Source organism: Physeter macrocephalus, chromosome 10 (genome assembly GCF_002837175.3).
Source record: "Physeter macrocephalus isolate SW-GA chromosome 10, ASM283717v5, whole genome shotgun sequence".
NCBI lineage: Eukaryota > Metazoa > Chordata > Mammalia > Artiodactyla > Physeteridae > Physeter > Physeter macrocephalus.
The window spans coordinates 71,419,894-71,431,251 of NC_041223.1; the positions used below are offsets into that span (position 1 = coordinate 71,419,894).

The 11,358-nt window shown below is 37.5% G+C and overlaps 1 protein-coding gene across 3 annotated transcripts in view; it reads right to left on the minus strand.

Moving 5' to 3' along the window:
* Window positions 1-11,358, minus strand: part of ZNF292 (zinc finger protein 292) — a 102,477-nt gene that overhangs the window by 40,427 nt on the left and 50,692 nt on the right. For 2 of the 3 annotated variants that reach the window (XM_028494670.2, XM_055087631.1), the window contains exons 2-4: window positions 6,382-6,536; window positions 6,109-6,187; window positions 3,690-3,825 (exon numbers count right to left, since the gene is read on the minus strand). In XM_028494670.2, the coding sequence (XP_028350471.1) occupies window positions 3,690-3,825; window positions 6,109-6,187; window positions 6,382-6,536 (370 nt within the window). The remainder of the gene's footprint in view (window positions 1-3,689; window positions 3,826-6,108; window positions 6,188-6,381; window positions 6,537-11,358) is intronic. The other variant, XM_055087630.1, reaches the window with a different exon arrangement.

Here is an 11,358-nt window from a genome sequence, read left to right on the forward strand (position 1 = left end):
GCATGTGGGATCCTCCCGAACCGGGGCACGAACCCGTATCCCCTGCATCGGCAGGCGGACTCGCAACCACTGCGTCACCAGGGAAGCCCCTGGATATGACCTTTTTAATGGTTATTATCAAGAACCTGGATGCCAGGCTTCCCTGGAGGCACAGTGGTTAAGAATCCGCCCGCCAATGCAGGGGACACGGGTTCGAGCCCTGGCCCGGGAAGATCCCACATGCCATGGAGCAACTAAGCCCATGCTTGATCACAATTACTGAGCCTGTGCTCTAGAGCCCACGTGCCACCACTCCTGAAGCCCGCGCTCCGCAACGAGAAGCCCGTGCACCGCAAAGAAGAGTAGCCCCTGCTCGCTGCAACCAGAGAAAGCCTGCACACAGCAATGAAGACCCAACGCAGCCTAAAAATAAATTAAAAACAAAAACAAAAAAGACACAAACCTGGATGCCAACAGAGTGTATGCTAATAAGATCTGCTTAAACAGGGAAGGACAAAAATCTTGAATTAACAAAATCAAGATTTTAAATGATATTGACAAGTTGCAGAGGCAGAATGGATCTAACACAGTGAAATTAAAAAGAAAAAAAAAAGACTACTTTGTGTGCCAAAACACAACATATAAAAATGTAAATAATTTAAGAGTTTTTTTTAATTTTTGTGATTTTAGTAACCTCGTTGAGTTATGAGAATAAGGCCACCCAAAAAGGTAACGTCATCTTAAGTCACACTAAGATGAAGGGGATGAGAGTACCAATGACTGCCAGATAGCATTTAGGGTACACATAAGTTTTGAGAATTACACATGAATGAGAACAACAAACAAAATGCACTAAAAGGTCAGGAATCATGACTGTAGATTTAAAATCATGCCACACCAGGACGGCTTTTAGTCTTTAGAATAAAAGAAGACTAAGTTGTGGACATGATGACCATCCTTAAGCATCTCAATTGCTATGGCACGAAAGAGGGATTTGTACTTTGTTAGGTATGGCTTAGGGGTAGCACTAGATCCAAAGGATGGCAACTCTAAGAATGTAGTTTTTCACAATTTACACAATGAAGATTATCTAATAGCAGGCTATGAATGGACTGAATTACAAAGTTACCATTCTCTAGAAGTCTTCAAGCAAAGGCCCATTTATTTATCAGTGATGTTTTAGAAGGGAGTTAAAATTGGGTAAAAAATAAATGGGCATTTAGTGCCTTTCCAATTCTGAGATGATAACTAAAGAAAAGCAAAAGTAATATGTAAGCCTAAAGATCCTGTGATATTCAATGGACATCTACTTGAATTATGCTGATTTAGTTATTACAGTTATCTTATTCTAGGATACTAAAACCTTAAGGTGAAACCAGCATTTTAAATTTAGTCCCACACACCCTCAGTCCCTAAATCAAAGAGCATTTCTTGGTTTATCTGGGCTTTAGCAGTTCTAAAATTATTCAATAAAAATTAATTATTTAAAAGAAATCAAGATTAAGTGGATCATCTACTGTTCAAATAGTACATCAAACCTTCAAAGACTTTGCTATAAACAAACTAATGAGCACAGCTTATTACGGTGTACTGATTACTGTCTGAGGTCTAGCTCTTCTCATCAAACTTGCTATAGGCTAGCGTAGGTTAAACTAAGGGGCTGGATATATCATATAAAAAGCTAAAGTTCCACATGCTGTAGAAGCATCCAATTTGAAAATATAAATAAATTAGTATGGATGTGTAAAATGTTAATTCCTTCAAGTTTTTCAAAGGAGGAAATAAACATACACTTTTAGTCTATGTGATTACCCACAGAATAACTCCCAACAAAGAAGTATTCTAAGTAATGGAGGACCAAATAAAGATTACAGCTGCAGAGTCTCTCAGTCATGTAACATCTCTCTGGTTGCTTCACGAGTTGTATTGAAATCTGGCTACCTACAATCCATCTGTTACTGTAGAAACTCCTTTTGCCTGCACAGTCCAAATTACTCCAGTAGCTATGCCATGTGAAGACCATGGAATAAAGCAGCACAGAGATAGGCAAAGACATTTGTTAACAGAAACAATGTTAGGCACATTTAAACAAATAAGGAAACTGAGCACATATTCTTTTAAGGTTAATTTTAAATCTCTGCTAAGGTAAAGGTTCCATTTTCCTGCGTTAGCATAATGTGTGAGTTTGGCAAAGACAGTCTTCAGAAACCGACAACAGAAAAAAGGATTTAATTATTTAAGCTAGGTGCAATTTTATTTTATTAGGCTAGGTGCAACGTGGCATAATATAAAAGGGAGAGAAGCTGGGGACCTCAATTCCTGGCTCTACCTCACATCACTGACAATGTGATGTAGAAAAGTCAACTAATCTTTTTGAGCCTCCGTTTTCTCACCTGTAAAATAGGGACAATAAAGATCCCACTTTTTCCCCAGGATCACTGTGAAGGCTAAACGAAACCAGGCACATAAAAGCACATTTCAAACTGTAAGGCACTATACAATGTAATTTGATATTATTATTAATATATTATACGTCCAGTATTTGCAAAGCTGAGAAGACTAAAAAGTATAATTTGGTTAGAGTAAAAACATGGTGGTGGCAATATATTGCAAATAAAAAACTAATATGCCAAAGGCAAAACAACCTCTAAGATTCTCAACTTTTAAATGCTGTTGTTCTTCTTATTTTAAATAATGAGGGTCTGAGAACAATGTAGCTAATCTGTGGATATACACAAAGGAAGGGGGTAATAAAAATAAACTTTTGGTGAAAACTAAGAAACAGATAACACTGCTACAACTATCCAGAAATGGGGAGAAATGTTAAGAGCGGAGTCAGGTAGGAACAACCAGCTTGAAGAGAAATTTCCAGATTAGCTGAGAAGCCTTTTGGTAAATATCAAAGTATCAGAAGAGTTAACAAACAATGAACGTACACTCCTTTCTCAGAGCCTTCAGAAACTGCTATCACGTAGTAAAATACCTAGAGTATGCCATCAATCAACAAGAAAACATCAATAAACAATGGAAGAAGCTTATTTACTTCTCTAGTTAAATACATTGGGAAAACTTGGGGTGAAATCTGGGCACTTTCCTAAATAATCTCAAGAAAAGTACCAAAGACAATAATCGTGCTCTTCTTCGTAGCACATACAATTTTTGAATTCTGAACATTAAGTGTTATACATATTAGTGATTTAGCCATCTAATTCTGACAGGCTACATGCCAGTTTGAGTTTGACTGGGATCTTTGTTGCCTAAGCTCATACAATAATAATAAAGCAGGATAAAGTAAGTCTGAGAAAAAAGCTGTTTGAGAAAGAGTATTAATCTCAGAGACAGAAGATTTGAGAGTTCCCGCATTAATTTCTTATTCTGAGGAAAATCATTTCACTACCCTGTTTCTGCTTCTCCAACTGTCAAATAAGTTAGTTATCAAATATAAGCTAGATTGCCACCTGTCAGGATGTTACAGAGGGAATTCCTCTGATAAAATAATGTTGAGAAAAAAACTGTTACTCTAAGATTATATAATCCTATAAACACATCTTCCCCCAATAAAAAACAGGTGAAGGGCCTCAAGCACCTCATATAAAATTTAAATAAATGGTCCTTGGAATATCTTGAGATGAATTATATCAAAACAATTTTAAGTACTTATTTCTAGACTAATGATTCTTTTTTTTCTCTCTGCTCTCTAGAAAATTTACCTTTATCCTTATCCAATGGTTCCTGGGAAAGAATAGTGCACAGTACCGGGTTTTTCCACACCCCAGTCTCTTGAGCTAGAGTAGCTAAAAAATGCAATTCACAGCTGCCATTCTCCATCAGCTTTTCATGAGCTACCTATAAATATTAAATAAACATCCAAAGAATTACAACAGATTTTCAAAAGCAAGCTTATCAGGCTTTAAATATAATACTAAACTTTTGAAAAATAAGACTTTTATCTTAAAATTTTCATGTCACATTACAAAGTGCTGAATCCTTTACTTCTGATTTTTAAAGATGAATCTCAAGGATAAGAATTATATTAATTATAAATTTTAAATAAATAAAATGTATTTCTAGAAATAAGTTCATATTATTTTCTCCCCAAAATCTAAACCAAGAGCAAAGTTATTTCTCAAGGAAGCTATTAGAGTATCCATAGCATGAAAGACCTTACACGTTTTATATCCTCTGTGTTAGTAAAAAATTTTCCAAAAAAACTTCTATCATTAACAAATGACAAATCTGCATCAAGGCCTAAGTGACAACTTGTATACACATATTTCAATAAAAGGGACTTATGAAAAGAAAACAACTAAATGTATGATTTTTCATTTATTCATGACATAGCCTTACAATATCCTATTAAAGCTGACACTGAACCTTGCTTACTTGTTTCCAAGTGTTCATGCAATTAGCATATTCTTCAGGTCACAAAAGACCAATAGTTTTAATTCAATTCAGAAAATGTTTATTGAGCATTTCTATGGGCAAAGTACCAAGGAAGAGAGCAACTAGTCCCTGCGTTTATGGGGCTTATCCTCTAGTGGGATGAAGAGATGCTTAAAAACAGTTAAAACACAGGCAAAATAAAACAAATGCTGTTAAGCGGGTATAAAATAAGCCCGAGGAAGCTCTGAAATGAAAGCAAAGTGTCCTGGAAACTCTTAAAGCTGCACCCTGTGTTTGTATAAAAAGTCTATTCCTCAAAACCATAAAAATCTCACTGAACAAGTTCAAGTACTTTAAGAAATTTTCTTTGAGCAACTGCTAAGAGCTCCATACTGGGATTTAAAGAGTTATTTCCTCCTCATTAAACCATATGAAAAAGTATCAAGTAGTGAGTGCTATTGTTTCAAAAAAGAAAGTTGAAAAGTTTACCTTATGTTGACAAACAAAATTAATATGAGGAATTCAGTATTATATTTGTATATAAACTAATTATATATAATTAATTCTGTGGTAGAGTGTATCTGAGTGCCAAACAATGAAAAAAAGTTCTGAGATAATCATTTACCTAAAAATAACCACTTGCTGGGGAAAAAAACGTGAGACACAAGTTACTGATATGCTGAAGTACAAATTGCATGATCAAAAAGTTAGCTGCAAAGTGACAAACAGGACAAGACACTTTCAACAGTTATTAAGTATCTACTATGTGTAAAACTCTATGTTGAATCCTTTGGAAAAAAGATATGAATCCTATCTTCAAGAATTTTGCACTTGATTTAATTTTAATATTTAATATTAAAATAGGAAAGTTGATTTCTCTGCCTAACTATAGTTTATTTCACATGCTTCTAAAATTTGAGACTAATCCTCTTTTAATATCTCTTCCATGGGAAAACATAAGGCCAAAAGATATTTTAAGAACTCTGGCTAGAGGAATAGAGAGACAACTATACTTTTTGAGACTAGCTGGCAGGAACATTCTTTTTAACTAACCAATTAATCAAACTTTACTTGAAGCTATAAAATATCCAGCACAATCTAGTGCTTAACAAAATTCAACATTCTTGAAATACTGCAAAACAACTAAGTGCTAAACTATGTAGTACTTTTATAAGTAGAATTACCAGCCCTAAGTAACAGAGATAAAGCATGTGTTTCCAGATATAGGAGAAAAAGTATGGACTATGGAGTAAAGAATCGTGGTTCAAATAACTACTCTGATATTAGCTATACAAGTTTGGGCAGATAAATATTTTAGAGTTGAGCCTCAGTTTCCTCACCTTTAAAATGGGAAAAATATACCTACCCCCACAAAGTTTTCATAAGGATTAAATGAGATATGTTAAATTCTTATAAAGCATATTGCAATTTTCAACAATTAGTTAAACTGTTTCTAAATACAAATGAGGGCATTTTCTTTTGTGTTCCCTTACTGCTCTGGCAAAGTTCTAATTATCTGATCTTAAAGAACAGTGCAATATTCAACCAATCTACTTAAATGTATATATTCATTTAGCAAACATCTATTGAGCACTGACTATATGCAAGACATTAATGTTAATAAGAACAGCAATTAATGTTTGTCATTATTTAAATCATTTAAAGTTTAACCAAATAATTTATTAAGAATAAAGAAAATCGCCATAAAATATACCTATATTAAATCTAGTAGGTAAATATTCTCACCTGCACCAGTGTCTGAAATTGTTCCCACTGTTTATCAGATAACTCAACAGGCAGACACAGTAAAAGTTCAACACAGCTTCTAAAAAACAAAAAGTTGGTAAGGATACAAATAATTACTAAAATTCAAAGTAAAATAAGATGAATAATTCTAATATCATCAGTAGACTGTCCATAACTCATCTATTTAAAATTAAACTATCATAAGATCTGAGATACAGAGTTAAAAACAAAAAAGCTAAATCTAATTTTTTATTTACTCAAAGGTCTACTCACAATGCCAAGCGTTCCAGAACCAATGCTACATTTTCACATTCAGAGGTAAGATAAGGTCGGGCTTTAACATAACTTTGGATAGCCACTGTGTATACCTCCAATAAAGGTAAAGGATCTTCTGAAGTTTTCCATTTCTCTGCATATTCAAGGAGTGTCTATTTGGAAGGAATAATAAAAAGTATTCAAAGTAAATAAAAATACATATTGATTAATCACCTGCTTTTCTTTCCTCCCTAAGAAATTTTGAGAAATAACTTTTATTTATAAAAACAAAAAGTAGTTTACACTGATTAAAATATTAAAAGTAACAAAGCCATAATCTTATTTCCAGCAGCTCTTTGTAGGAGACAAGATTAGTGTTAATTCATGCAACAATAGCATCTTTTCATGAAGTTTGGTTTTAAATAGTGAAAGCATTATCTCCTCTCTTTCCAAGTCAAAATCCACCCTTTCGCCCACAAATTTCTAAGATTTAAAAGTTATTTTAAAAAGAAGACACCTGGGCAAGTAATACTTGACCAGGCATGCACTGAAGAATTTCAAATATTTATGTGTTCTATTTTTCATGCAAGGAACATAAAATTCAACACCTAATAATAAATTAACCACATACGGTCAGAAAAGACATGTAATTTTTTCAGTTAATAGAAAATAATAGTAGGTGCTTCCCTGGTGGCACAGTGGTTGGGAGTCCGCCTGCCGATGCAGGGGACGTGGGTTTGTGCCCCGGTCTGGGAGGATCCCGCATGCCACGGGGCGGCTGGGCCCGTGGGCCGTGGCCGCTGGGCCTGTGCGTCCGGAGCCTGTGCTCCGCGATGGGGGAGGCCACAGCGGTGAGAAGCCTGTGTACTGAGCCAAAAAAAAAAAAAAAATAGTACATAGTATATTACTGGTTTTTATGATGAGCTTTATCATTAAAAATATCACCTAAAGATGTTCAACACACATAAAATCACTATTAAAGATATTAAAGAATGATTATAAGGTCAAGAAGTTTTTGTAATAAAGTGCTTGGTTTTATTTTTTTAATTTATTTATTTTCATTTTTGGCTGCGTTGGGTCTTTGTTGCTACGCGCGGGCTTTCTCTAGTTGTGGCGAGCGGGGGCTACTCTTTGTTGCTGTGTGCGGGCTTCCCACTGTGGTGGCTTCTCTTGTTGCCGAGCACGGGCTCTACGTGTGCGGGCTTCAGTAGCTGCGGCATGCAGGCTTCAGTAGTTTTGGCTCACAGGCTCAGTAGTTGTGGTTCGCGGGCTCTAGAGCGCAGGCTCAGTAGTTGTGGCACATGGGCTTAGCTGCTCCGCGACATGTGCTTGCTGCGCTTGTTGTGGAGCATCAGCTCTAGGCGTGCGGGCTTCAGTAGTTGTGGCGCGCAGGCTCAGTAGTTGTGGCACATGGGCGTAGCTGCTCCGCGACATGTGGGATCTTCCCAGACCAGGCCTGGAACCCGTGTCCCCTGCATTGGCAGGCAGATTCTTAACCACTGCACCACCAGGGAAGCCCCTAAAGTGCTTGTTTGTTACAATAAAAAACTCTTCATCAGGAAAAACAAAATGCTGTTTATCCTACAGAATGAAGAGATGGAAGAAACTGGCAACAGTAAACACCTATGCGTTCTACAACTACTAACATTGTGAGTTACTAAAAACTATCTAAAAGGTTCTACTATTATGCTAAATGAAGAACTCTAATTAAATGTTTTTAGAATATAGAAGACTGCCACAATTAGTCTTTCTCACTCTTCAAGGTTTAAGACTCATCAACATGTGGCAAATTCAGGTGTTACTTCCTAGAAAAGAGGTATCTTGAAGGAAAACTCCATAAGGTCTTGCTTATATCCTCTGGCATACAGAAGCAGCTTTCTACAAATGTGCAGGTAGGAAAGTTGGAAGGGAGGAAGGAAGGAAATATATTCTACTATCAGACACTCAAAAGAAAACACTTATTACCTTCTCCTCTCTACAACCCTCTAACTACTAGAAGTAGTAAGTGATCAAAGAGAATAGGGTAGAAAAGGATAGAAAAGGTAATCGGGTAAATTAAAGAGCAACATAATAACAACTTACTTCCTGAGTAGTCATATATTCATAAACCCTGACTCTCTCCAAGTTGGACAGAAGTGCAGGTTACTTGAAGGCCCAGTACTCGCAACTGGCATCTGAAGTAAGGGCAGTCTTGTGGGACTGAGCCCTTTAACCTGTGGAGTCTGAGCTAACGGAACTGTGGGACACCTATTTGGTGTTGGAGAGTTTGAGAAGAGGTACCGGAAAAAACACCATGTGTTTGGTGTCAGCAGTACAAATATCTCTCAACAGGACTTAGAAATGTCGAAACAAAACCTACCAACTGAAGGGAAAAATCTGCATTCTGGAATTGTTTTGTGATTATCCCTCTACTTCTAGGAATAAAACCGGGGAGATGATGGAGGATGACCTCACTCACATCTTCAAGGTTTTTGGAATTAACACCAACTATGCATACAATTCTTACTTTAGCTAGCACCTGTCTTTCTACATAAAGTCATTAAATATTATTTTCCTTTTTCTGGAAAAAGAAGTTTAGGCGTCTGGGGAATTTCATGCCTGGCCAATGTACCCAATCTCACATGGGTTCAATTGAAAGCTTAGGTTTCCCCTATTAGTCCTCTCGCAGTAATGAATCAATTTCCCATGATAGTTTTAATTTTTCCTGAAAATTAAAATATACTGTACTGATTTCCAAAAAGCTTTGAAATTATAAGCTTCTTCCTTTCTTGTCTCCCAACACCCCCAAAAATAACCCTAAAAAAAAATCACATATATCTACATGTATGTACATATACCTACATTTTACCCAAGCTCTACATTTCTTGATATGTCTAGCTCTGCAAAGGGTACTTATACATTACTTCTTTCCTTTATATAACTGAGTTTTACTGTCCTCAGGTGAAAAAGTTTTTTTCGTTTTTTTCTACTAAATTTATTTATTTATTTAATTTTGGCTGCGTTGGGTCTTCGTTGCTGCACACAGGCTTTCTCTAGTTATGGTGAGCAGGGGCTACTCTTCGTTGCGGTGTGTGGGCTTCTCACTGCGGTGGCTTCTCTTCTTGTGGAGCATGGGCTCTAGGCATGCGGACTTCAATAGCTGTGGTGAGAGGGCTCAGTAGTTGTGGCTCGCGGGCTCTAGAGTACAGGCTCAGTAGTTGTGGCACACGGGCTTAGTTGCTCCACGGCATGTGGGATCTTCCCAGACCAGGGCTCGAACCCGTATTCCCTGCATTGGCAGGTGGATTCTTAACCACTGCGCCACCAGGGAAGTCCGAAAAAGTTTTTAAACTTACCTTTAATTATAATCAAAGATGAGTTCTTTTGGGTATAACAGAGTCTGAATTGATGAGAAAAATAATTGACAAGTCACAGAATGTGAGAACCATAAAGCACCTTAAAAATGATATACTTTCACCTCATTTTATAGATGAGGAAAGAGGAAGAGAAAGCAGATTCTGGTGAAAAGCAGATCTTTTAGGTGGCTTTTTAACAGTCTGGGTGGCTTTTTAACAGTCTGGGAATAATGTAACTAGGGAAAGGGTAGAAGAAAAGGATCACAGCAGATTTTAAGAGATGGTAGGAAAAAGAAAACTAATGACTTGCTCATACTGACTACATATAGGAGAATAAGTTTAAAAGTTGGGTTAGGGGCTTCCCTGGTGGCGCAGTGGTTGAGAGTCCGCCTGCCGATGCAGGGGACATGGGTTCGTGCCCTGGTCCGGGAAGATCCCACATGCCACGGAGCGGCTAGGCCCATGAGCCATGGCCGCTGAGCCTGCGCGTCCGGAGCCTGTGCTCCGCAACGGGAGAGGCCACAACAGTGAGAGGCCCGCGTACCGCAAAAAAAAAAAAAAAAAGTTGGGTTAAATACCTATTTTTATAAAGGTATGAGTTGATATTCATAACCAGTAAGCGTACTGATAGTAGAGCTTCCCTTGTTTCTCAAGACACTAAGATTAGTAGAACCATTGTGAAACTGGAAGCATTCCCAACATGACTAGTTAATAAATTATGCTTTCTTCAACTAGAAAAGTTACTTATTTATATCTACTACCTTAATCTATACAAAGGCTTTCAGGCAGGAATTCCAGAACAATCAGACTCATATTTTTTACACAGAATCAGAACAGACCTTCAAGATCACTTAATTCTGTTTTGCGAAGTCCAGTGACCTGCAATTCGAATATTAACTGAACTGGTAATCAGCAAAGCCAGGCAGCCTCCTCAGTCTCTGTGAAACATTCTGTCCACTACAAACACTGTGGTAATGTCACAACTACAAATCTGTAGATTACTTTATTGCTTCAATTATTCCTCATAACTCTATGAGGTTATGTACTATTTATCTAGTTTGCCAGCCATAGTAGAATTAAATAACTTGACCTCTTTATTGGTTAAGCTTATTTCAGCCGAAAGTAAGAAAATCCAACTCAAAGCAGCAGAAACAATAAGAAAGGTTTCCCACATAATAAGAGATGAAGAGGAAGAGCAAGTTCTGGGATTGGTTAGTTTAGCGGCTCAACAACGTCTTCAAGGACCACCTCTGCCTTCACTCTGCCATTCTCAGGTGGTGCCCCACCCAGTCCCTAGGTCTCAGCAATAACCAGAAGAAAAGATGAGACCATCACATCACGTGCATCTTTTCAAGCAACAAAGAAATCCTTCCCAGAAACCATAAACCCAATTTCTACCAGTAAATTTCTCCTCAGGTCCCAACAGCCAGAATTTCATCAGACACCTACGTCAAAAATCACACAGCCATAAAGGAACTCCATGGTTGCCCACTCTCCAAGGTTTCTCTGAAGCAGAAAGCCATGCTGAAGAAGGAAAATGTGTGAATAAAATCAGGGTTCTAGGGGCTTCCCTGGTGGCGCAGTGGTTGAGAGTCCGCCTGCCGATGCAGGGGACACAGGTTCGTGCCCCGGTCCGGGAAGATCCCACATGCCACGGAGT